Genomic DNA, 27512 nt, shown 5'->3' on the forward strand with positions numbered 1-27512 from the left:
CTTGTTTCTCTTGGGTAGAAAAAAAAACTAAATATCACAAGAGGTGTAGTTCATGCATACAAGATATTTTGCTTGTTTAAGTTAATTAAAAAATAATAGTTGATAAATAATAAATCAGTTTTTTTTTCCTGCTCTCGCCACATCCTCTGAAACAGTTATGTTCCCGGACTGTACCACAAAGTTTGAAGCAGGGGTGTTCGCTTGTTTTCGCTTGTAGCGATTGCATATTAATAAACGCGTTTTTTAATTGTTTTTAGAGGAATATCATTTAGAAAGTAAAGATGTATATGTTGTTAAAAAAATACGTAGCAAGAGGTGATATTTCTCTGAATGAAACCTCTCTTATACACACACACCCCTTCCTACCACGTACTAAGTTAGTCGCCGGGACTAACTGACTTCGTTCCTTCTCACTTTCCGACAACAAACCGTTTTGTTTGTGTTACTTTAAAGTTAGTGCGCTAACTTATGTTAAGTTAACTTTAAATTAAGTTTGTTTACACCGGGGGGGGGGGTGGGGTTTTGCTTTTTTTTTTTTTTTAGTTAAAGTTAAAAATGGAGGACGTCGGCTTAAAAATTAAAGCCTGCTAAGCGAGATTGGCATCTTTGTGTGTGTGTGAAGAGCTGTCGGCCTTCAGAGAGGTCGAGGCAGGCTGAGGAAGAAGAGGAGGAAGAGGAGGGAGATACTGTTGGTTAAGTCTGGCCTTTTTTAATGGCTGACTGTTAGCTGCAGCCGGCAGATGCTTTTCTTACGCGACCGAGAATGTTGATGTGTTCCTGCGAGAAAGTGGATTTTAACATAACTCCCCGCACCGTGGCTCGGCTCGTTTTCGAGGCCGAGCAAGATAACAGAAACGGTGGAAACTCGTCCAATGGGAGGTAGGAGTTCATTTTAAAAACTTAGCCTTGCTTCACTAGCTGCATTCTTTGCTATATTATTAATAATAATAATAATAAACGACTCCCTAGTTTCTTTCTTGCATTGTTTGTGTCAACAGGTTGTTTCAGCTCTGGTGTGTGTGTGCCCTGCATCTGAAATGGTTGTTGTTGTTGTTGTTGATATAATAATGTTGTACAATGCATGATGGTTTGGTGTGGTCCAAAAAAACAAAACAAAGTGAGGATGGATTATGGTTGGATTACTCTGGACAAACAATGTCTGTGGGTGAGATTGTTCTTGTTCAAACACATCACAGTAAATACTGTCAGACGCTCTTGGACCTTTTGCCTTTTTGAAGTGGCTGCTTTGAAGGCAAACAGTGGAGTTAAACACACACACACACACACGCTTTACTGTTGGAGGACACATCTGCTGTATGTTCTGACCTTGATAACCTATAGACTCTGTAGGAAGGAAGTTGTGTTTCTGCTACAGTTGTTTTTTTAAATTTTGTAAGTCAAGGTTTGGAGTCAAGCCTTGCACCGATTAAACCCAGCGTCAGTCCTTTTGTTCACACAGTTTTGGCAATCTCTGAGTTACTTGAAGGGTGCAAGTCTTCTTTATTTTTAGTCCGCCTGCAAAAAACAATCACATAAACTACCCCACCATAATCCAATTGATCGGCCCTCTAGTATCCCATTGCAAATGATCATTAATGTCATATGATACCTCATGTTCCCAGAAGTGGCAGTGCCCCACAGTAACAAAAAGACCAGACAGAAATAGTTATAACCCAACATTATTTGTTTTAGTGGCAAGGTTTAACGATTTATATATATATTTTAAAAAGTGGTCGTCAGATCAGATGTAGGCCCTTTTTTTTTTTTGAATGCAAGGTTTCTGCTCTCTTCACTCCTCAGGTAGCTACTTCCAGGCACAGATCTCTTTTTGTCTTCTCGATAAGATGTGCCCCTCCGATAATGCAAATGCAAGTCTGAAGTCTGCCAATGGGAGCTAGAGCGGTGGTGGTGGTGGAGTACTGAAGAAGAGAGAGAAAAAGTGACACCGGACAGTAAGTAAGAGTTGCAGAAGAGGAAGGGGTGAGGCCTGTAAGCGAAACACAGGAAAGGAACGAGATAAAGACTTTATTCACAGTCACACCGCCGACGTGCAAACTGGACTACTTGGAAATGGATTGCCTGAATAACAGGAGATGAAACTCTGAGCTTCATCAGTCACTGCAGCATCTTTTTTTTTTAGACTGTGAAGGAGGAGCACGGCTGAACTTGTGAACTGTTCTGCGGTCAACACTTCCTTAAGTTCACAGGATATCCAGAGAATACAGAATCGTCGTTAATAACGATTAGTGTTGCTTAACAACCTGATTCTTAGCAACACGGGATGAGGTGGTACTTGGATGTATAGACCAAACACTGACTCAAACATCTCAGTCAGTCATGCAACTCGAACGATGCAACAAGTCCTTGTTGGTGCCGTTTATTTGACTGAAAGAGAAAGCTAAGCCCTGGGACACTCTGAAGATGACTATGTCCTCTCCTGTTGGACCAGATGGCATCACACCGACTCAGCCCGTCCCTGTCCCAACACTGACTGTCCTGCCGCCATCATCAGATACAGAGTCCTGGTCTCGCTCACCCAGCCCCAGACCGTCACGCTCCACCCGCCACGGTAGATTCCACCGCTGCAGGACCCGAACCAAGAAACGAAACGAGGAAGAGCAAGGCTGCACCCCCAAGCGGCAATGGGGTAAGAAAACGCAAATTGCAACGGAGGAGACTGCGGAGAAGGGCGGAGTTCGACATCGGAGTCCCTCGCCCTCCCCCTCTGTGGCCAGTCAGATGGAGGGAGGGGGAGAGCAAGGTCAGGACAGCCCTTCGCAGGCCCACCTTCTGCCACCGTCTCGCTCCTGGTCTCGCAGTCCCTCTCCCAGCCGACGCTCCCGTTGGTCCCTCAAGAGCCTGCTCAGCAAAGACTATGACTGGGAGAGCTGCAGGTTAGTGAGCTGGATTCATCCCAAATAAGCAGTCAGAGATTTAAAAAAAAAAAAAAAAAAACATACGATGAAGTGCTAGTGTGCTGCATTTATTTATTCCCTCATGCAGAGGCCCAAACTTTAGAGGTTTTTTTCCACTTGGCAGTTTACGAACGGGCTCTCTTATCTTACAGCAGCAGCAGCAAATACGGTTCAATGGCTTAGAACAGAGCGTCCACAGCGTCAGCACTATGTTTGACTGTCTCATGGGTATTCCACTCTTTTATAGGTCTGTTAAACCTCAGCTAATTTGCATTCAGGCCTTATATGAGATCAGATTTACCTGCAGTGACTGACTGGAGTGAGTAGCCTCTCATTTGTGCACGTTGGCGGGGAGTAAAAAAAAGCCTTGTTTGCATCTGACAGATTTACGCTTAGTCGACTTTTAACAAATGACTCATGAGGTCAACTATTTTGGAAAAGGGTGGAGTTAATTAGGTAATGGCTAAACCTAGTGAGGACAGATTACACTGATTAAGTTCATTCATTGGACTCTGTGACGTCAGATTAAAAACAGAGTAGGCCAGCACTCGGATAGTAAGAGTTTCAGTGATGAAGCAAGAGATGCTTTTTAAGGAAGGATGGCAGCAAAACAGGGAAGTTGTATAAACTGTAAATAAATAAATAAATAAATAAATAAAGCGAGACCGCTGTTGTTGTGGCAGCAAGGAACAACAGAGCCGGTCAGTCACAAGGAGGCTAGAGGCGGGGTTCATGCACCATTTATCCTTCCTCCGAAGCATGACATCACCTTTAGCCAATGAGAGATTGCTCTTAGTCTGATGATGTCATGTGAGTCCAATCAGAGGAGGTCCTGGGCGACGCTGCAGTGGGCTACAGAGGGCAAGCAGAGGGTGATTCTTGCCTGTGCTCCATATAAACAGCTGTGTCCTTGTCTTCCTCATTTTATTGACCTAAATATATATATATTTATATATTGTTGGATATCAGTGAGACTTACTCAGATCGGTTTGACAATGACATATTTTTATATATAGCTTACAAAGCAGGTGAAAGATTTAAACTATGTAAGATAAACAACACTATGTATACCCTTTCAGAATAAGACAAATGTCTACAATTATGTAAATCATAATTTAGATGAGCCATAAAAGAAATAAATGACCCTATTCACACAACAACAACAACAACAACAACAAATGGATTTGTCACTGCACTGAAGAACTGTCTAGTCGACCTTGAAGTGTTGGTACGGCGTGACTTCCTCCACAAACACAGTTGATTAGTCGAACAGTTGTTGAGGTGCTACTTCCCTCTGCAACCTTGTGGCAAATGTTTTTTTTTTTTTCGTTTAATAGTGGAAAGTTTGCTGCAGATGAAAATAAACATCTAAACGGAATCACTGGCTCGATTTAGTTTATTAAAAACTGTTGGTGAAATAGTCACAAATGTTTAATAGTGTATTATTTTAGCTCATTTCAGCTCAAAGATTATATTGGAAAGTCCTTCTAGTGCCTTTTATTTAGTAACATTGGAATAATTCTTTAAAATATTACAGAAACTTACTTTTTTTATTTAAAGGTCCAATCAATATATATTAAACAATTCTTATATTCAAGTTATTATACACTAATGGAACCATATCAATGAATATTGTATTCAGTTCCTGTAAAGAAATACTTATTACACACAGGACCTTTTTTTTTTAAGTAAAGCTGTGTCAGACCTACTTTGCACTCACAATCATACTGTTGGAAAATGCTGGTTTATCTCATGTTATAATATTGATCTTTTTCGACCTGGATGTTCAAAATGTTTTTGGCATTGACATAATGAGTGCACTCCGGCTTGCTGTTGCAACACAAAATACTGCGTAATCCTGTGGGGCAACACTGTCAATGAACGCCCACTAAAAGTGTGTTTCAATTGTATCTGAGGTGTTTTCAAGTTTATGAAAAGGACGTGAACATTTTCAGTACTTTTTCCTTGACCTGGTCCGTTTCTTACCACACTACAATCTTCTAATTAGCCCAAAGTCATCCATCTCGGCTCTCACAGAAGTTCACTTGCTCTGCCCTCCTTTTCTCTTACTCCGTTCAAACAAGAGATGTTCAGTAGACATGAAGGAGAAGTAGCATGTTCACATCTTGTCCTGTCCTGTAGATCTTCGCTGCTGTTCATCTAGCGTTATTTTCTTGCCTCTTTCTCAACCCGACTCATGAAACTCTTGACATTATTACAGGCCATTGATGAACCTCCAGAAAAGCAGATTACACAGAGGGAGGCAGAACGGAGGAGATGTGGGTCTGGCTCAACCCAGTGTGGATTATGATGTGAACTGTAATCCAGGGGGATGGACAGAGAGAGATTGAGGGTTAAGGGATTGTGCTGGCTCTGGCCTTTGGCCAGGTGGATTCTCTACAGGCAACCACGGTCTCTGTGTTTACAAAGCTGGCCATGTTTTAGCTCTTCGGCTAATGGTTAATTTTGATTACTGATTATCTGATGATTGTCACGACTAATCGTTGGTCTATAATATGTTGGTAAATTGTCAAAAGTGCCTAGGTGACGTCTTCAAATAACTTGTTTGGTCTGATCAACAATCTAAGTGACGTTCAATGTATTTTTATGTGACAAATAGGGCTTAAAAAAACATCTGAGAAGTCCGAACTATTGAATTTTTTGGCTTAAAAATGATCAATTATCAAAAAACAGCTGATTGACCCACTTATGGTTTACTCATAAAGTTGGTCAATCAATCCTTTACAACCTGTCTTTACGATTGTATCCCCCACAAATGAACAAGAGGTAATTCAGAAGCATTGAGCGATCGATTTTGATTTGATCAGTATTTGACAGGTGGATGAAAAAAAAGGGGGGCATTCAGTTAGGAGGATTCAGAAAATATTAGAACATTAGTTTATTTTTTTATTAACATTAACTAATTTATAATGAAACAAACATGTTTCCTGCATGTCTACACAGTTATATTATCACAGCTCAGTGTCAGTGGATATTGTACAGTTAGTATCGGAGTATAAGAGAGTTGAAGCCTTCACAGGTGGAGGTGTGGTTACAGAAACTGCACATGGACGGCGTTGCCTGTGTGTGTGTGACGGTGGGACCCAGTGTGATATCTTTTCATTGGTGGCGCCCCTGTCTGATAGTCATCATCACATCGGCTCCTCTCATTGGCGCCTAAAAACTAAAGGCGACCTTCTGCCCCCCTTAAGCTCTGGAATAGCCCATCACATAAAGTCCTGCCCCACTATTGACAATTTCAAATCCAGTTTAAAATCTTACTTTTATGATGCTCAGTCTAATTTTGTCTACTTTATTATTCATTTTTATCTTGTTTTGTTGTTTCTTATAACACTATTGTTTTTATCCTTGCGATCCGCTCTGACTGTGAAGCACTTTGGGTCAACTTTTGTAGTTTTTTAAATGTGCTATATAAATAAAATTGACTTGACTTGAATGTTATATATTGAGGATAAAACCCCCTTCAGTCAGTTTGATCTCTGCTTCATCATCCTTTTAGAGGTGCCCCCTCAGCACCACCTCACTTAATAAATAAATAAATAAATAATAACAGAAGGAGCAGCCTCTACTAAACATGGGACCGCCTCCTCCCTCCTCCTCCTCCCTCCTCCCTCCTCCACCTCCTCTCCCTGCCTTGCAAAAAAAAAGGGAAGGGGGGGGTGGATTACTGATGGACGCAGAGAGACTGCAGCCCGTTACCGGGTCCTGCTAGCGGCACAGCGGGGCACAGGGGGACCCTGGATGTGAAGCTTCCAGCCGGGGGGCGCGATGGGGAATTAAAACATCCGACCGCGGATGGGACGGAGGACGATGGGTGCATTTCTAACCCGAGGCTGAAGCCGAAGAAAACAAGGCAGAGGAGCGGACATTAGCACCCCTGTAGCGTTGTGTCCGGGTTTGCAACATTGACGCGTTTATTATTATTTTTTTGTTGTTTTATTTTAGTTTTGTGGATATTTGTCGGATCGCAAACGCCTCATGACATGTTCGAGTAAGTGTGTGTGTGTGTGTGTGATAAATAGCGTATGCTATGCAGTAATCTAGTCTCTGGTTGGCTCATGTAAGCGGTTCAAATGAGTCACAGCTCTCAAATCCTGCTGATAATATAATAATATGTGTGGGACAGGTGTAAAAATAAATAAATAAAATGAAATAAAAAGGTGTCGTATGAGCCGATAACCGACCAGCTGAGCCGTGTGTTTATATTCATCCACAGCAGACCTCCATCCTTATACAATGCGCTGCTTGCAATGTTTTTTAATCTCCTTCTTGCATTTTAATTTTTATTTTAAACTCACAGTGTCGTGAACCAGCCTGCTTTGTTTGATTGTTTTGGTTAGCCGGCGTGCTAACCTACCCGTTAGCTGACCCGAGTGTCTGAATATGAGCCGGCACAGAGACAGAGAGACAGAGACAGACAGAGACAGAGAGAGGACATTTTTAAGGCTAACTACACCCGAGAGATAGCTGGAGGTTTGTAAAAACGCATGCCTGACACAGATTTACAACTGTCCTCACTGCACAACATGCCTATTTAGAGCATGTAGGTGCTTTTTAATCTAAATATAGCCTTAATGCTGCTTGTCATTGTGCTGCTCTCATTATTATTTCTCCTATAAAACAAGCTTGTGGTAAGTGGATGGACACCACCACCACCACCCACCACCCATCACTGGTGTTGCCTTGGAGATCATCATCCCCCTTTTTTTTCCCTCTTCAGCCTTTCTCACTGTTACGACATCCCAAGTTTGCAGATTGCATTGAAATCTGCAGAGGACAGTATGACAGATTATTTACACTATTAGGCTAGAAATGCATAAAAACACGAGTGTCCAAAACAAAGTAGAGGCATGGAGCGTGCATGAATTCACCGTGACAGATTTGTTCTTCCAGGAGAAGGGAGCAGAGTAATTAAACCTTTCTTCTTCTTTTTTTCTTTTGCTTACTCTGACCTACGCACGCCAGTTTAGACTCCAGTTGGGGAGGAAAGAGAAAAAAAAAATCAGAGCAAGAGAATTAAAGGAAACTAAAGTAGGAGAGGAGACGGCACAAAACATGACAACTCAGGTTGGGAAAGTTGCAGAGCAGCAGTGGTTAACGGATGTCTTCATGAGAAAAGACAACAGCAAGGAGTGAGCTGACTGATTCTCGGTTTCATTCCATTAATGAAATCACCGTAGCTCGGAAGCAGTCGCTGCAACGTCCTCTCGAGTGCGTGAGCAGAGTGTTCATCAAGGTGGAGGCTGACTTTAAGTGTGGAGTTGACTGATTTAAAGCTGGCACAGCTACCGCACGTCTGATTTACGGTGTATGCTCAAGATAATGGAACGGACAATTGTAAATGGCAGTGTGTTTTTGGAGTGGACTGAGTGCTGAATGTCGCAGGTTCACTTATAGATGATTGAAGTGCAACCATGGAAACTGTGGGCGTAAATATACCGATTTTAAACGGGTCACTGACCTGAACATTAGATGTAAATATTTCTCCAGCATTAAGACTTCCATGACGCAAACAGTAGAGCCTTAACCACGTCAGAAACGTTTAATTAAGCGTATATGAAATGTAAAATATGATTAATGGCATTGTAAGTGTTGAATTTGTTTATTTAGAGCGGTCAGCTGTCATAGATGTTATCGATCACATTTCTGTGAAACTGCTAATTCTCTGACAACTGTGCAGCCTTTATCTATGAGTTCTTAAGTAAATGCATGTCTGTGTTTACTCAAGTTCCCACGAAAAGGAAATCTAATTTAAAGATCTGTAATTGCAGCACAAACACTACAGAAACAGATACAAACACTGAAAGCAGCCTCACATGGCCTTTCTTTAGTCTTCAGCAGGCAGTTCGGGAGAACAAGCTCCTTATCAAATAGGAAACATCTGCAGACTTTTATCATAGAATGACAAAGTTATTCCAGAGAAAAATCTAGTGATATGAATTGAGTTTCCCCTGAACTAAATCTTTGTTTTTGTTTTTTTTTGTCTCCAGTACGGCCAGTAACTCTCCACGCAGCACCCCCGGCAGCTCCCCCTCCCTGCGGCGCAGGGTTCTTGGGGGTGGCAGGGCCAGTGAGAGCGAGGGAGGAGGAGAGAAGAGTGGCAGTGGCGGCGGCGGTGGTGGTGGAGGCGGAGGAGGAGGTTCAGATAGCCCCCTGCCCTCCATACCGTCTGCCTCCTCCCTCACATCTGCCTACCCACTCGCGTCTCGCCACTTCAGTCGCAATGCCAAGGTAACTCAGAAAATCACACTGATCAGGGCGATATGTTGTAGATGGTGCTGCCGCAGAGCTCTCTGTAGATGTGCAGACCTGAGAGGTGAAGCTTAAGAGTCGAAGTTTTATGTGTGAGTGTGTGAGTGAGAGACTCAAATCTCTTTCATGTGATCCCAGTGAGGAATAACGTGACTAAATCAAACATGTTGTTGATGAGGACTGCAGCTATTTGACAGTATATCATGGTATGAAAATTGATGATCATACCATGTACATTTACTTATGTACGCTATTGAATTTGATTGTATTTATTTCAAGTTTTTAAAATAAATAAATAAATAAATTCTCTTGTATTGGTGATTTTAAATCTATATAGGCTATAATATTTTATTAAAGTATAATTAAACTTTTGTTCCTTTTATTCCTTTTAAAGAAAACATTGCATAACTTTTCTACCATAAAGGTTTAAAATCATTTTCACACTGACTCGTAATCAGGTGAATGGTGTCTCTGTCTTTCCCACTCTGCGCCTCGTACAACTCTTTTTGCACTTTGTAACTTCCTGCACAAACACCCGCGAGAAGTACGTAAACCTTCATGCCACTAAAGTAACACACCAGTTTTTTAGGTTAAACTGGTTCATATTTTATGCAAATAGTGTTTCCTGTTGTCAGCTGGGCTGCTTGGACTGTGAATTTGTACCACAGAGAAGAAGATGTTTGTTTTTTTTAGACTCGAGGCACAAGCAAACATGCTGATTGGGAGCGAAGCTGGTGTTGTGCCAGAACCGGAGCTGGGCATGGTAGAAATGTTAATGGACCTCTATGGACTGCCAGACAAGAGTAAATCTGAGGCAGAGTTTTAGTTGTTGGTGAGAGATTTGGGAATTAAAAGGCTAAATGACCTCTTACTGTTGGACTAGTAAAGTAATATAAGCTGGCTGCTACTTCTACTGTTGTTACACTTGACTGAAGTTAGGCTGTTGGCAAAGTTGTCAACTTGTAATCATAAGAAATCAACGTGTACAGCTGTCCATATTTAACAAACTAGTATTTTACTCTGAATCTGGGAACATTAATGGCACAAATACCGATTATAATTGCTTTAAGGGTCATTGTAACTGTGATGGTAGTAGTAGTAGTATTAGTAGTGAAATACTAGATACCGCCAATGTGTCATCATCAAAGACTCATTTACATGATGACTTTGTAATGTTTGATGAAGCTAATGAACCGGTGAGCATTCTGGCAGACATTTCGACCAATCTTGAACTTTCAGCTGCGTTTTTTCAGTGAGACTTCTGGAATAAATTGTTTATAAATAAACTTGCAGCTTGAATACCTCAAAAAAATCTTTCTGGGTCAGAGAACATCCACATGTAAATGTTTGTTTGCAACATTTGCTCGGTAAATTTCCCCGTGCCTGTAACTCTGTGTTCCCGTTTCACATCTTATGATCTTGCGCTTGTTATTGTAAAAAATTACTGCATGCTGCAGCTGGTCGGTGACATACCTTTTTTTTTTTTTTTTTGCTGATGGTTTTGACACCTTGAAAACCTCAAGATTAGATGAAAATGGGCTAAGCCCAGGGACTGGACTGGCAGCAGAATGGATTATGTAGATACACAAACTGAACATTTTTATTGTGAACAGAGAAATTTGAGTATTGTTTAGTATTATTATTCTTTTTTTCTCTTCTTTACAGAAAATGCAGAGCTGGTACAACGTAAGTATACATCAACAGCCCCTCCAGGGTACTTGACTTTGCTCATGTCTATTTGTTTAGCACCCTCCATGTGGGTGGAACTAGCTGACAAAGTGCTAATGACTGGTGGTGAAGAATTTTCGTCTGTAGGCTTTAGATAAACACTGTTTTTCTCATTTGCTTAACTAAACGGACTGACTGTTGTGCAGGTTAGTTGTGGGGTATAATAACATGTTCTCCTTTCTCTTCTTCAGGTCCTCAGTCCTACATACAAACAGCGGAATGAGGATTTTCGTAAACTCTTTAAGAAACTCCCTGACACAGAGCGACTCATAGTGGGTGGGTGAAGTGTGAAACACTTGATGACATGATGATGAACTGTGTCCGTTGACCACACAGCCCAGAAGAGTGAATACTCACTTCAAAGTCAACCTCTTGAATTGTTTAAATGAGTCCTGACACAAGCTGCTGTCTCTCCGTCAAGTGACCTCTTTTCTTTTTCCTGTTTCGTTCCTCAGACTACTCTTGTGCTCTCCAGAAGGACATACTTCTTCAGGGCCGCCTTTATTTGTCAGAGAATTGGCTTTGTTTCTACAGTAACATCTTCCGATGGGAAACCACTGTAAGTCCATGCACACGCTGCGTACACATTTGCACGCGCGTGGTCAAACATATCCCTGTTGTAAACTGGTTAATGTCGCACCTGACATCAGATAAGAAGTCCGTTTTAATGCACCTGTTTGCAGATCAATATAGATACGCTCAGGGGCATTAGCGAGATAAGGGTATCGCACACTGAAGCATGCGCACGGTAAATCTCCCTATTTCCCTATTCAGATCACTATCCTGCTGAAAGACGTGACCTCTATGACCAAGGAGAAGACTGCCAAGCTCATCCCCAATGCTATCCAGATCAGCACTGACAATGAGAAGGTCAGACTCGAGCACAAATAATATCAGGCCCTAGTTAAGACAGCTTAAAAGATGCATAAAAAGTAGCTATTGATACTGTTTTGCTTCAAACGATCCTCTTTTGCAAGTGAAGCAGTATGAAATGAGCTGACTCAACTTCATCCCCACTGACCACAGCAAAGCAAACAATCCCGACAGTGGGAAAACCATTCGTCAAATCCATTGTCACATTTTTCGTCTCTCTCCCTTCTTTGTTCCTTCCTCCCTCTTTCCTGTCACACGGATATTCACCCTCTCAGCACTTCTTCACATCTTTCGGAGCAAGGGATCGCAGCTTCATGATGATTTTCCGTCTGTGGCAGAACGCACTGTTGGACAAGGTACAGCCTCCGTGCCCACCCTCCCGGCGGTTTGTGCTGCTCCCTTTTGTGACATGGCTAGTAGTTAACGTCTTAGAATAGAGCACAGTGTCAAGAGAAACAGGAGATTGCCACAAACACAGGCTTGGAAGAACATTTTAAATCCCTGTTATTTGCCGGGTTTGAATACAGACATTTATTTGGACAGCGCTGGTGCAGAAACACAGCAGACGGCGAGATAAAATGTGCAGTGGAAACTTTAGAAGATGTTGACTCTATATCAGTGTCTGGAACTGGCTTACTGTTTTTCTTGCAGGAGGATGTCAAACAAAAACCTAAGCTGCTTGCCAAGAACAATTATCTAGTGCGATTATTGTGGTTAAACTCAGTGTACACACATTAGCCATACAATCTGCACCATCTGTCCAACATATATGACTAAACTATAAGCGAATGCAGTGCTTGTAAATATCAGCAAATCATTCATTTGAATTTGTCGCCTGAACGAGAGTTTTTTGTGTTTTTTATTTTGCAGTCGCTCTCCCCCAAAGAGCTCTGGCACATCGTACACCAGTGTTACGGCACTGAACTGGGCCTCACTAGTGAAGACGACGACTATGTCTCTCCCACTGCCGAACACATGAACGGCCTACTGTGAGTGTTCGAGCACGCAAATATACGCTGCATGTTTTTGCTTCGCATGTTATTTGAGAATCTTACGTTGTTGGTGTGTATGTGTACAGGCGTGTTAACGCGCCGAAGAAGCGAGTAGTTCACGCGAGGGCAGTGTTTTAATTGAGAATTTCTAATTTACAATGCATGCTTTAGGGATGGGAATGTCAAGCAAATATGGGAATTGTGTGAGTTGTCACTGCTCTGCTGATGAAGGATGGTAGCCGAGACATTGATCATAATAAGGGAACTTTATTTCCTCTGCAGTCCTGTTACTTAATCATACTTTTAACTGTCAAATTCAAAAAGAGCTGCTATTCAGCATTAATTGCGCTGTCTCTTCCTTCGCTTGCTGTCGTTGACATTTAAGTATCAGTTACTTAAAAGAGACAGAAGCCAAAAGTTGTTTTTATTTTTGGTGACGTGTTAAAACGTGTTAGAAAAACTATCCTCATCAGGTTCTTGTGTTGCATGAAGGTGCAAATATCCAAATGCCACATGACTAACTGGCATACATGTAGTCTGACGAGTTAGTTTGCTCTTTCTTTGACTGAACAAGTGGTTCAGTGCCCATAGGGAGACAGGGGTTGTTTGTATGTTGTTGTTGTTGTTTTTTTTTTGCACCCTATAATTTATTTTATTTATATAACTTCTATGAACTAGTGTTTTAAATGCCAGCGAGCAGAAATACCTAGTCTGTGAAAGATTTCCAACCCCTGTCCTCGAAGTTCTCTAACAAACACTTGTCTCTTGTTTCTCTGCGTTATTCTCTCGCAGTGTGACTTTCTCTGCATGCGTCTGTCTCACTCACTCTCACTTCCTCTCCCTCCATTCCCCCAGGCCAGGAGACGAGTCAGTGTCGGTCTCAGATCTACTAGACCTGAGCTCAGTGTCGGTCCCCTCCACTGGAAGCTCTCCCCCGCCCCTGGTTCCCTGCGGTCTAGCCAGCCCTCCATCGGCTACCAACCTCGGGGGCTCCTCTCCTCTTTCCTCTGCCTCCTGTCTGCCCATGGAGGTGCCTTCCTCGTCTGGACGCAGGCTCAGCTCTGACCCCCTCGAACCCAGCCCGCCTAGCTCCCATGGCTCGCTGCCGTCGACCACTCCCACCAACGCCTCCGCCTCTGCCCCGGCTTCTGCTGCTGCCTCCTTCGTGAGTGTTCTTTACATCTGCACGTACAACATTGCAATAGCCGTTTTTCAGTGTAGTGTTATGAAATAATCATATATATATATATATATATATATATTTGAGGAATATGCTGCTGTCAGCATTTTGCATATTTCCTATGTAGCTTTAATAATCAGTTTCAGCACAGAAGAAGAAGTGAGAGAGCCTAATATTTATAACACATGGCAGAGAGGGGCTGAATAAAAACAACACATCTTTTTTTTTTGTTTTATGTTTTGACCGAAAACATTTTTTGACAAAGACATGTTTTGACATTTTTGTGCAGCGATCTGGTGGGTGCGTTAGCAAGTAAATCGTGGTATCCAGCCAGTTGTGATTCATGTTTTATTTGATTTGCTGGCATTAGAAGTGCACAGCAGTTTCATTTTATTATACTTTTTTTTTGAAGTTGCTGGAGTTGTCCTCCTTCATGAACTATTCACCGGCTCTTGAAAAACTTAAGTCAAGCCTTAACACATAACCTGTAACATTTGTTTTTATGTCTATACCTGTAATAGTTGAAAAACTGAACAGGACAAAGCAGCTTATTGATGATAAATAAAAAATAAAAAAGAGCAGGACGGCGCTTTACAAACATGTTCTGCTTTGTAAATATGGAAAGAATCTATGTGTTTGCTGAACATTTTAAAAACACAGTTCAAATCAGTTCATTCAGATTAAAACGAAGTGAAATATAAAAAAAAACTGACAAACATACCAGACAAGAAATACAGGCTGTGGAACACTGTGTGGTTGTTCTGATTGGTTCTGTGCCCAATCAATTCTCCTGTAAAACAGCTGCTGTGCTGTCTTGATTTTGATACGGACAGATCCAAGCCCAAGCTAAAGTGAATAAGGCGCTGTGTGTCACTTTCAAATTACTTGCACGGCTACAGCGGTATGTCTGCTCAGGCCACTTCAACACGAGGTCAGCTCAGCTCAGCTCAGCTCAGCTGAGGCCTCTTTCCTCTCAAGTCATATGACAATGGGGTGATTCCCTCTACAAATCTCTCACTAACTGTCTCTCTGGTGTGCTTCTTTTTCCCCCCTCACTGCATCAGAATCTGGAAGAAGGTGGAGACAGTCTGTCCGAGTCAGCCAATCACATGATGCCCCCGCCAACCTCCAGTCTGGGAAATCTCTCCTCATTGGATATCACCAACGATGAGGAATTGCCCACAGACCCCAGCAACTCCTCTGATACCCAAGAAGAAAGTGAGTGTTGTTTCGAGTGAATACACCCAGTAATGATGAGAAAGTGTCAATTATGTTAGATCAGAGAACCCTTTTTTTCTTTATTATTAATTATGTGTCACATCTTATTCACATATACACCATTTTTTACATTTACCCCACACGCTCTGGACCAGTACGCCCGATATTTCATGGGTAAAAGGTCAAAAATCCATTTCAGCAATATAGTTTTTACTTGCTGGGTTTGTTCATATAGTTTTTGCCTTTGCGAATCTTGAACTCTGCCTTCTGAGTGAGCGATGAGTTAAGTGTTGCTCATGTGGTCAGAGTTGTTTAAAGATTAGTATGGGTAGGGTTCTGGTTATATCTCTCACACTCAGATATCTGTAGCTCTAGTTTCCGTTGCTCTGCTTGACACTTTTGCTTTGTGCTTTTTTTCATAAGATATAATCAGACCACAGAATAAGCCTTACACGTCTCCCATAAGATAGAAGGAGATACAAGAACAGAATATGTGAAACTCTGAAAACAGAAAACCTTTTTTTAACAGGGTGTACTTTCAAATCAAATAAACTAAAAACACATGCGTGCTGATGCTTGCAGCCAAGGTCCCATCAGGTAACATCAAGGTCTACTTTAAGGACGAAGGGGTTGCAGATTCAATGTCAAATTAAGTACTACGTGCACCATAAAACTTATTTTGATAAAGTCTCGTCTATACTTGTGGTCTCTTCTCAGTTTACTCTGCTCCTTTATTTAAGGTTGTTGGCTTCGACTGTGAGCTGACTTTGCCTTTATGAACGTAGTTCTCTTACTTTCCCTTCCTCCTGATCTCTGTGACGTTTTCTTTCTGCTTCGGTGCTTCCACCTCTTCTTCTTTCCACGTCAGCACTAACATGAAATGATTTACTGCCCTGAACTAAATCACGTAATTCCTTTTGGAACTTTATGTATGTCGTTTTGGCAGCGTGGTGATTAACCTAAAAACTGACTCCAAGCTGATATTATGATATGATTAGCAAAGGCATAGAGCAGCAGTTTGTGTTTCCACTGAATTGATTTGACAATAAAATCACGTCATGAGTAAGTGTGATTATTAAAAATGCAAATTTACCTGAACAAACCTGTCTAAGTATCTCAACATTTACATACACTGGCAAAACTTTTGCATAGCGTTCTGATGCAGCTTTCTAATCTGAACATGCACATGATTCGTGACTTAACTAAAAGAAGGATGAGTGTTAAACACACAACTCAGAATATCAAGTCTACAAAACCTTTCCTGTTTTCTGTCCCGACAGGTGAAGTGGAGTCGTTCTGCGCCGACCTGAGCGGGAGGCTACACATCAACACCGCGGTCCGTATGAGTGTAGACAAGCTGCACGACCTCCTCTTCTCCGCTGACACTAACTTCATCCAGCACCTCTTCTCCCAGCGACACTTTACTGGTAGGGAAAACACACACACACACCTACGCACACAAATACAACGGTCACAACTTTGTAACTGCTTGTACACACAGTGGGGATGCAAACGTACAAGATTTTTCTCTTTTTCTCTTTTTATTGGAACACTGAACCCATGTTTGAGAGATCCCTGCGTGTTCTTGATGTCTTTACATCGCCTGGAACGCTTTTCACCAACCAACACAGAACTTGCATCAACTTGTTGCATAAGAGCGAGCGAGTTTTTCCTGTTGAGACAGTGACGGTTACAGCGGTGTGTTTGTTGTTGTTATGCTGCTTCTCACTGGACTATCGAGGCTCTTGTCAGTGGACAAACCCTTTCATTCTTTCTCGCTGTGGATGTCGATCGTTTTGTAGGTGCTGTCGCCACAATGAAAGAAAAATATTTCTACTTAAACATGTTTTTGCTGATGTAGTGTAGTTCTTGAAGCAGCTATGCTGCTCTCTATGCAGTGATGTACCCCCCCTACCCCTCAAAGACATGCTGCAGTCCACTAATGAGGGTGTCACACTAGCTGTTTACACTGCATCATTGGTTCCTCTTTATTCTGCCACATTTTTTTTCATGCTCTGCTTTGTCACTGTGCAGCTAGTTTTTTTATTTGATAGACTTTGATACTAACACTGTGTAAGAACAGACTCTGTTGCAAGACCTGTAGATATACAAGGCTCACGCAAACATAACGATTATTATTTTCAGGTGATTATACGCTAATGAAAACACAGTTCAGTCACAGTATGGCATATTTGATTCACTTTCTGTCATAGTCTGTAAATAGAGCGCCCTAAATCTTTTACTCAGGATCTTTTCAAGGCATAAATGCTTTTTTTTTGTTGCAGTAGTTAAAATGAGGACAGAGGTGAAGCCATGGAGATGATTTGGCCAGTGGCAACTCTATTTGGAGGCCCAGCCTGTTGGGAACATTGTGTAGCTCTAATTGGAGCCTTTCTTTCTTTCTTTTTTTATGAAGGAGCGTGGATTGACCCTCTTTTCCTCTCTCTCCCTTCTACCCGTCTGAATGTCGTGCTCTCTTTCCTTTTCATCTACAAATTCTCAACCTCTCTTGTCATTTCTCTCGAAATCTCTTGGGGCTTTTTTTTTTTTTTTTTTATTGTCTCTTCTCTCATGATCCGCTCATGTTCTCCGTCTCTTTTCTTTCCCTCTCTCAGACCTGTCGGTGGGTGAATGGCAGCAGGACAGCAGCAGTGGGAATACCAGCCGCGTGCTTAGCTACACCATCGCTCTGAATAACCCCCTCGGCCCCAAAACTGCCCCTGTGGTGGAGACGCAGGTCAGTCCTTGACAAATGCCGGCCATTTTTAGTTTCGTACTTTTAGCACTTTTTGCACCAAGTCTTTGCTAAAGACAAACAAATGGGACTGTGCTGGAAAGTTCAGGCTCCGGTGCAGTGCAGAGCAGTCTATAGCAAGAAAATCAAAGAGTGTTCATATATGTTCAGCCACCAGGAGATATTGACACTTTCAGATTGTCTCTCCTGGAAGATATACATAGTGTTGCCCTTGTTTGTTCTTACTCGATGTAGGGAGAGTGGGTTTCCGAAGCTTTTTGACCATCCAAGTAGTTCTTTTTTTTTTTTTTTTAAACATGTTTTTATTTGAGGAAATGAACATTCATCACAGATATTCAACATATACAATTTTAATTGTTTTCTCCCTCCCACCTGTCCCCTATGCTGCCAACGCGGAAATTGAATAAAATATTAAAAATAGACTCCGTAAGAGAAAGGCACATCTCAAATGATATACAGAAAAGGGTACAGAATTAACAATTAAAATAATGACACATAAATAAAAAACGATAGTAACATACACATATGAAAATAAAGAAATAATAAAATACAAAAAATAAGTAAGAGAGAAAGCGGATATGGAATTATGCCTGCTCAATTTTCAGTCTTGTGGGAGGACGTCAAGTTTCTCAAAATAAAATAGTAGAGGACCCAATTTTTGGGTTGACCCTCTAACGCAATACTTTTATCTTTTCCAACTTTAAGAATAAAATCAGGTCTTTCATCCAGGAGGAGGATTTGGGTGGATGTGCTGATTTCCACTCCAACAGAATTCTTCTCCGGGCGAGGAGAGCTGAAAAAGAAAGCACGTTTTTAATTTTATGTCACTGCTGAGCTCTCCCCTGGGACTCTAAATATAGCCATTTCAGCACTATGTTGGATATCCCTGCTAAAAGCTTCAGATATAATAACGTAGACTAGAAATTGTACAGTTTATTAGAGGACCAGAACATCTAGACTAGAAATTGTACAGTTTATTAGAGGACCAGAACATCTAAGCAGTTCTGGAGAAGCATATAGGCGCCTGTACGGCAGTTAAATATCAGTCAAACTAGTCGTGTATCAGAGGAAACCAAAAAGTTTGCATAGCATTAACCGTCCACCTCCACTTCCCTTCCTGCTTCCAGACGTTGCATAAGAGCAGCGCCCGAGGCGAGTGCTACGTAGTGGACTCTGAAGTCATCACCTCAGGCATCCCTTACCAGGACTACTTCTACACCGTCCACAGATACTGCCTCACCTCAATCAACAAACACAAGAGCCGGCTCAGGTAGGTTTGGAGTTTGCCCCTTTTTGACTGCGGAAAAACCACAGTCAAATCAGAAACAGCCACAAGTGAATTGTCAATATAGTTGCACCACGTTTCGCCCCTGCTTCACATTTGATCTGTAATATTCTTGTTTACTCATGTGCTGTCAGTTTGTAGCAAAACAGATGATGCAAAGCGTAGATGAGAGGTTATGTCCCTCAACCTGGGGACCAGAAACTCTCCCTGGTGTATGAAACGATCCCATCAGAGCGTTCTCTCCTTTGATTCACCTAGTGTCCCTTGCTGCTGTCCTGATACTTAAAAGTCCAAACACCAAACAAAGATGCTGTTCGGCGTCAGGAGGTGTTAGATTGCTGGTTAGTGTTAGAGGGTGATGCTCCTTGATTTCCAGGAACGTTTTGCTTACTAGTATCTATTAGTATTTGACTTGTACGCCTCATTAAGGAATGGACTTGGACCACGTGCACCAAATTTATTGTGTTCAAGTTAAAGGAAACAGTATGCTACACTTTTGAGCCAACAGTGATAGTTCATGTATAATGCTAGTAAAGTAAAAAATCAAAATTTCTGATGACTTTTTGTTCTCAGATTAATTGCAAGTGACCTTTTTTAAAAGATAAACCGTTCACTCTACGATTGTTTGTCATTTCAATCATCGAACAGATGATTAGTTATGGACAGATAAAGAAAGTGTTTTTCTTTTTGTATATTCTGTCGAGTCTGTTAAAAGCGTTCACACAGGTTCATCGTCTTCTAAACGTTTAGGTGCACTATGATCAGAGTGTCATGTGCGTGTTCTTTGGGAAACAGAAACATGATTTAACTGGTTGATCTATTAAAGTCAACCAGAAGTGCTCATGTTAAAAAACTTGGATCTATTTATGAGTTTTCAGAGGAAATTTGTAGAAATTTCACGAACTTGTGTCAGCCGCCTACACTAGTTTCTGTTGTCGTCAGGCGCTGGTTAAAAGTCCTGGGAAATGTCTGATATCAATAACTGAGAAGATTAATGAGTGATGTTAAAGTAATATATAAAAGAGAAACGAAATGCGAAAGCTGTTTTTCCTGGTTTAAAAAAAGATCTGAAACCTGATCCACACATTTGATTGTCTATATGTATTCAAACAGGGTTTGTTTGCTTTTCCTTTGCCCAGAGTTTCCTCAGACATCTGCTACAGGAAGCAGCCGTGGAGCCTGGTGAAAGCATTGATTGAAAAGAACACCTGGAGCGGCATCGAGGAGTATTACAGGCACATGGGTGGGTCTTACACATAGACATATAGCCTTTGGAAACCAAACAGCTTGTGATATGAAAGCCAAACGTGCACTTTCATGATGTAAATACACAAAACATACAGTACCTCATGCCTGAAAGCATCGTGTATCCCTAGTCCCATGTATTAATGCTTGCGTGAGACACATAAATGAACGATGACTGTTATTTTCATGAAATAACCGGATAAAGTCGACTTAAGTTTGACATTTAAAGCCTCCCACTTCACAGCGTCTCCTGATGCTCGTGTTTATTCACCTGGGTGTGGATTTTAATCAGAGTTTAAAACATGTACACACAAGCAGAATCTTGAAATTGCAACTAGTTTCGAAGCCAACCGTGGTCCAGTATGCATTTCACTCAAGTGGAAGTGGAATTTACTCATGTGGGTACTTGAAACTTCCAGTGCACGTACACCGAGAATAGCCTTCGCAGTGACGTAGAAAACATCTCAAATATTTGCATGTGTTTGTGTTTGCTGTTGTACTTCAATAAGTAAATGTTCTGTCAAAGGATGTGACACGAGCATTCAGTGCCACAGTTTGATTGGTACTTTTCCCCCTCAGCTTGCACTCTGATTGGCTATTCGTCCATCTTTGACACATGTTTATGTTATGTGCGTTTTTTTAAATTCTTCATCTGTTCACTTTCGCCTCAACGCAGAGAGCGAGGTGTGCAAGCTGGAGACGCTGCTGCAGTCTGAGGTTTCCGTCGTAACCACAGGCGAGGCGGCGGGTGCAGACGCCGCCAAGACCCCACCGGCCCTGCGCCGCCGCAAACGCACCTGCTCTCGACGGCAGGGCGAGAAGGAAAGAGAGAGGGAGGGAGGAGGCATGGGCGGCGGAGACCGAGGGGACAGAGGAGTCGGAGAGGACAGGGACAGGAGAGAAGCCAGTAAGTCGGACAGGATACATTTGCATTGGGTCTTTTTTCAGTTCTTACCACCAAGGTCATGCACTGAAACAATCCATCTTCAGTGCAATGCCACTCTCTAGTGGTTCTGTTTGGAGTTGCATTATAAGACATTACAGTCTTGGAAAGTTAGAAAGAGAAATAATAATAATCCTGATCTTGTGTTTTTTTTAAGGTGCTCAGTATATAAAGCTGGGAGAGCGTTCGCGTGGCGGAGGACAAAACAGTATATCCACCATCCTCCTCATCGTCAGCTTCATGTAAGTGTTTGTGCTGGATCGCTGCTCAGAGCCTCCCTTCTGGCTATTTTAGCTAAAATAACTATTTTAGGTTATTTTATCACGACCAGCATGTTTTGTATCTTACTGCACACCGATCACATGAGTCTTAGGCCTTATTCATTAGTCATCTCACACACAATGAGTTACTCAGAATGGTGACGAGCTTCTTTAAATAGAGATTGTTGTATAAGAATGTACAAATATAGAAGAAACACATAAAAGCATGCATTGTTCCTTTCCCATATTGTGTAATCTAGAGGAATTTTAAGAGTTCCTACCTGATCAAATCATCAGTTTGATTGTATATTTCTGATTATTATTATTTATTGGCTTTCTGCTGTCTTGGTTCTATCCACGTCTGAATGCTCCGTCATTCAGATCCGTTGGATATCGATCTTCTGCATACTAACAGCCTCACGATGCCTTTCTTGCTATTTCTCTTCTTTTCCCTTCCTTTCTGCAATACTTCTTGTGAGTAGGATCTGTATCAGGTTCGTATGAGTGGCTTTTGATTTTATAACCACTGACTGCGTTGATTTTTTTTTTTTTAAAACGTGTAAATGATGCAGGAAAAATCCACCCTTTGGTACTTTTGAGATGCACTCAAATTGAAGCATGAAGCAAATTTTCATGGCTATTTCTTTCTGGAGTGTGTTTTGATTTGATTTATTTCATGTTTGTTTGTACAAACGTAGAGAGGAGTCAACAGATGATGTCGAAAAGATCCTTAAAGTCGCTTTCACAGCTGTAGTTTGGTTCATTTAGCCCAGAACATTTGAACATTGTTGCCTTTTTTGTAGTTCTTCAAGCTTTCACACCAGACTGTGCAAACTTACCAGAGTTTGTATGAAAACAGATTAGGTGTGAAAGCACCTCTACACTGCTGCGTATGATCAGATCAGTGTTTATCAGGCGTGTTACTGTTGCGGTCTGCTCTCGACCAGTTCATTTCAAGCGTCTCCTACATTTCTCAGAACGACAGAAACAGGAAGATAGAGCGAACAAGCTCACACCTTTTTTTTTTGCCAAGCATGCAACGTGTGCACGCAACAGATACCATCAGCGGCATCTGTGTCGGCATGCATGATAAGAGTTGTCGAGTGTTAGTGAGCCCAGAAAGTTCAGTTTGTTTGTGACATACAATCATGAAAGAAACAGTTATAGTGAAATGTATTTCTGCGAGCTCCCACTATACATTCATAATGAAAGTAAATCACTGATTACAAGTAATAATAATAGTATTATATAACAACAGCAATAAAGAATAAATAGTCCTAGGGTAGAAGCTCTTAAATCATCGCTGGTCTGGAAATATTACATCATGTCATCGACATTTACACACAAAAAAATATATATGATCAGTAAAACATTCTGTGTAACAGACATTTATGTCAGGGTGGATTTTTCCTGAAATAATCTTGCATTGTGCTGTGAATAAGTGCTCGGCTTGTGACGGACAAACACTGAAGCGCTTGTGTCTGCTCATGTCTGTGCCGTCAGTATCTTTTATTGATTTCTCTCAGTGATTCACTGAAGCGTTTTCACAGTTTCTAAACTTTCTCCTCTTCTCTCTGTCCCCGTCAGTCTGGTGGTGCTGGTGGCTCTCAACATGCTGCTGTTCTACAAGCTGTACGCTCTGGAAAGAGCGGCCCATACACTGGAGACATGGCACTCCTATTCTGTCGCTGACAGGTAAACACTCGCACGCTGCTTTTCCATTTTTAGACTCTGTATTACGGTGTTAATTAAGCGTTCGGTCTCAGGTCGCTCCTCTGAGATTCGATGTCTGGAATATCCCTCAGAGTTTTGAGTTATAGCATAGCAACACATTTTCTCTTGCCTGCCGTGAGGTTAAGCGGATAAAAATCTGTAATTTACAATAGATCACATGATCACTTGTATATAAAAGGTGCCACTATAACTCTCTGTGGATCATTTTGACCCCTTTCAGCCCATTGTTGATTCTCTCTTTCCTCATCCACTGACACTCATCAGTGAGTAACAGGCGGTGGAGCATTTAACAAGTTCGCCGTATGAACTTTAAAAGTTCTAAGTCAGTGTTGCGTTTACACGTTGTGTCTTGTTGAGGCCAAATATCAGACTATGACTTGTCTACTGACTCCATGCTTGTTTTCCTCTCGTCAGTCCTTTGCCCCAGACAGCCGGAGAGTGGGCTCAGGTCTTGCAGCTTCAGAGACAGTTTCACCAAGCTCAGCTCAGCAAGTGGCAACAGATCCTGCAGTCCTCTGTCACGCTTCTTGACCAGGTGGTGTGTTTTATTTCAGTCTGTGATGTAAAAATGCCTGTCGCTCATTTCTGCACGTAGCCATCAGCAACAAATCTAATGCCTCGCACAAAAACAGCTTGTGCTGGCTCATTGTTTAATCCAGTATGTGTGACCCCAACCTCTGTCGTATGTATCCCCCCCCAGATGAAGCAGTCTTTAGAAAAGCTCCACCGGGGCATCGTGGTCCCAGAGGTGCAGCAGGATCCCCCCGATGACACCCTCACAGAGTCCCTGACTGAGGCCTGAGCCTGAGCCTCTTCTGATCAACACCTCCGCCCCCCTTTGACTGTGTCCCATCTCTGAACACACCCTGGAAGAAAAAAACAGGGGCTGGTCGACAGGACACAGTTTCCTCATTTTCCCCAAAATCCACCACCAGGATTGTGACATGTAAAAGAGGGGGGGGCGGGACTACATTACCCACAATTCTTCCTCGCCTGACTGACTTGAAATGGCGACGTTCGCCTTCAGCCTCAACCAGTAACAACTTGAGTGAACTCATTCAGACTGGAAGCTATCAGGACCACAGCAATAATTTTACCTACAGCTGCAAGTCATCTGTATGTACTGTATGGAAACAGGCCCACTGGTGGGCCCGATTCAGACCATCAACTCCTCAAGAAAACAACAAAAACATTTCAAAACGGCCAACTGCGTTTCAGAATAACTTTATTTCAGACCTCTGTCATTTTCAGAACTGATCCCCCCTCCACGTTTAATGACTATCACAGAGTTCAGTTCCTCTTCTGCAACGTTTCGTTAAGTGCAATGAGAAGGGATCAGTGATTTCTGGGAAACTCTTCCTCCTATTCCTGGGAACAGTTAGATACCTTTTGCCTCTAGTTGAACGCCTGCTGATACAATTAAGGGGGAGACGAGGGGAGGGAGGGGGACACACCACCTGCTGTGTGGATGTGACGAACAAAGACTCAGAAGGAGAGGGGGAGAGCGCTGACAGGAGCAGGACGCCTCTCTCTGAATCTCTCTCTTTCCGTCAGGGGATTTGTTCCACGTCCGAGTTGAGCCCCCTCTCAAAAGGGCCATCGGCCCTCTGCGAAAGGAAAGAAGGAACATTTCAACACCAGACACTTTAGTTTTCCCCCCTTTTTATTTTTAGATGTAAATTATACATCTACGGATAAATCCCACTCCTCCCCAGTCCTGTCTGGGGTTTTTATCTTTTCTCAAATTCAAAAGTGTGTGTTGGTTTGTTTGTGTGAGGACAACAAGCTGCGTCTGACCGTTTCTCAGACTGTTACAGTATTTATTATAACCAATGACTTTTGATTCTGAAGTCTTGTCCTGCTCTTAAGAAGTCATTCGGTGGGTATTTTTTTGTGCTCTGATTTTTGCTGTTGCGGTGCGGACCAAGAGGAGCAACACGAGAAGGATTACTGTCACAGCAATAATGACAATAGTGGTTCTAGTACTTTTTGAATGTTTCAAACAAAGTAGTATATAATAATAATAATAATAATGATGATGACACAATTGTGCGTGAATGTGTGTAGAGGCAGTGGAAAAAAAACAAGCAAGCGATTCTGACTTGACGGATGTGTGCGTGCGTGTTCACGAGGAGTCCTCGACGTTACATTTTCATATTAGCGTTTTTTCTTTTTCTTTTTGGAGATTTCACGTTTCAGTCGCTCGCTCTTTGTATCACAGAGCCAGACCTTAACAGTTTAGGATTTTAGCTTAGACTCGATCAGGTGGAAACCCTAAAATATTAGAACAGCTACTACGTTTGTCCAACTGGGCCGGGCGTTTCAAAACAAAGAAAAGAAAAGGACCAACCAGATTTTTTTTTTTTTTGTAGGTCCAGCTGAAGTAAAAAGGGAATCTGTTTTGCAGTATTGTTTTATTTTTTTGTGTGTTTGTAAGATTAATTTGACTCACTTATTTTCTCTTTTTATTTTATTTTTTTCTCATTTTCTATCTTTTATTATGTCGTCGTCTTTATTTGTTGTTTATTTTCCAGCCAGTCCACTCAGACCTGATCATGTAAAAAAAAAAAGAAAAAATGTCTCGCCACTTGTTACTCCCTCCTTTGTTTTCTTCTTCTTCTCATCACTCCACTCTTCCTCTCTTTCCTCTATGTGCTCTTCCCCTTCACCCGCTCTCTCTCTCTCCCTGTTTCACTGAAAAATGGCGGCTACCGAAGCATGTGGGCCGTGCTGTGCATGGCCGAATCAGCGGATAACAAAAAAAAAGGTGTAATATTTATTTCGGGAGGGAGAGGGAGGGGGTTAGGGGTAGAGAGAGAGAGAGCCGGATCAGGAACGGGGATGAGAATGTACTGTAAAGATGTGATTGTACACCACGCCATGGAGAGAAATGAAAAAGTTCTAAAAACATGCAACAAGCCTTCGCTCATCTTTGAGTCTGTGTGTGATTTCACCTCGGAAAGATGCTGGTCAGATTTAGCAGTTTATTTTTGAGCATGTATTATTTGGTCCAAAAAAAAATTGAGTCAAAGTTGACACCTTTTTTTTTAATTGCTTGTTTTTATTCATATATAAACAGTTTTATACCATAAAACAAGACAAACAAAACCAAATATTCACATACGAGCAGGAATTCTTACTTAAAAAAAGAATCGAAATTGTAATAATTCATGATGTCGCTCTAGTTTCTCATCAGTATTACAGTAAAGTTTAAGTCAATCGAAATCTTTAAGAATTATTAGACACCCTGACATTTGTTTTTAGAACTTTATTCACCGAAGTAGTACTCTTTAAGTACAGAAGTAGCTCTAAATCAGCTCTTAATTATCCCAGGTGACCTCTTTAAATGTCTTTTTGTTTGTCTGAACAAGAGTCCAAAACCCAAATCTATTGAGTTAACATAATCACATGACAGAGAAAAGCATTTGAGGAATGATTTCTTGGTAAATGACAGAAACAATCAATCGTGAATCAATGATCAGAGTAGTTGCGGATCAATTTCTATCAACTATTTAAACTCTTCTCTTCAAGACAGATTGTTTTTAATCAAGAACTATGACACGTGCTCATTCTGAGTTTCTCAGGCATCTTTCAACATGTTGGAGGCGGTTGCTGCCAAAGGACGCCAGTTTGAATCCCTGAAGTCAAATGGCGCTGAGGGAGATTAAATGAAACCCAGCAGCAACATCCAACTCTTGGAGACGGTTCAGTTGAACATGCTGGTGGGAAATACTGGGTCTGGTTTTCTTCAAATCACTGAATAATTACAGTAGACATAACAATGTATGAGAGGCATTTTCATTGTTTATCATAGTCTTGCTGCATTGCACTATGCGAGCACACACACCAGTGGAGTACCTGAGAAGGTAAGACTGTTTTTTCTGACTTAATATGTCAGAAAACTGAGTCAAAGACGACACCTTCAAATTAATTGTACCTGATCAAAAGTCCGAAAACTTAAAGAGGAACCGAAAAGGGAGTAAATCTTCACGCTAGGATCAGCAAACGTTTGACATTTTTCTTTGGAAAATTATAGATTTTTGAATAAGTGATTAGCTGAAAGTCAGACGGCACTAGTTTAGTCATTTCCTGCCTGATCAGATTTTAAAAT

General features: G+C 41.7%; 1 protein-coding gene across 4 annotated transcripts; it reads left to right on the top strand.

Moving 5' to 3' along the window:
- The first annotated feature begins 516 nt into the window (after nucleotides 1-516).
- On the top strand, nucleotides 517-26313 carry gramd1a (GRAM domain containing 1A). 4 transcript variants are annotated; one of them, XM_019255964.2, is made up of 21 exons: nucleotides 745-879; nucleotides 1801-2894; nucleotides 8927-9167; nucleotides 10854-10874; nucleotides 11108-11192; nucleotides 11372-11475; nucleotides 11691-11786; nucleotides 12065-12145; nucleotides 12660-12778; nucleotides 13637-13946; nucleotides 15026-15179; nucleotides 16460-16606; nucleotides 17795-17916; nucleotides 19062-19204; nucleotides 20359-20462; nucleotides 21141-21371; nucleotides 21565-21649; nucleotides 22150-22161; nucleotides 23255-23362; nucleotides 23816-23936; nucleotides 24102-26313. In XM_019255964.2, the coding sequence occupies exons 2-21, from the start codon at nucleotides 2422-2424 to the stop codon at nucleotides 24201-24203; spliced, it is 2859 nt and encodes a 952-aa protein (XP_019111509.2). In that variant the 5' UTR covers nucleotides 745-879; nucleotides 1801-2421; the 3' UTR covers nucleotides 24204-26313. The 4 variants fall into 4 exon arrangements, with proteins under 4 accessions (XP_019111511.2, XP_019111509.2, XP_019111510.2 ...); XM_019255966.2 differs by lacking the exon at nucleotides 1801-2894 and having other exon boundaries at nucleotides 517-879; XM_019255965.2 differs by lacking the exon at nucleotides 22150-22161.
- The last annotated feature ends 1199 nt before the right edge of the window (nucleotides 26314-27512 follow it).

This window comes from Larimichthys crocea, chromosome XIII (genome assembly GCF_000972845.2).
Source record: "Larimichthys crocea isolate SSNF chromosome XIII, L_crocea_2.0, whole genome shotgun sequence".
In the NCBI taxonomy this organism is placed as follows: Eukaryota; Metazoa; Chordata; class Actinopteri; family Sciaenidae; genus Larimichthys; species Larimichthys crocea.

Bases quoted from the DNA above. Each gene is read 5' to 3' on its own strand.
- gramd1a (XM_019255964.2), top strand. From the start codon at position 2,422: ATGACTATGTCCTCTCCTGTTGGACCAGATGGCATCACACCGACTCAG. The intron at 10,875-11,107 runs GTAAGTATACAT...TCTCTTCTTCAG, and splicing joins AAATGCAGAGCTGGTACAAC to GTCCTCAGTCCTACATACAA. The intron at 19,205-20,358 runs GTAGGTTTGGAG...TCCTTTGCCCAG, and splicing joins AAACACAAGAGCCGGCTCAG to AGTTTCCTCAGACATCTGCT.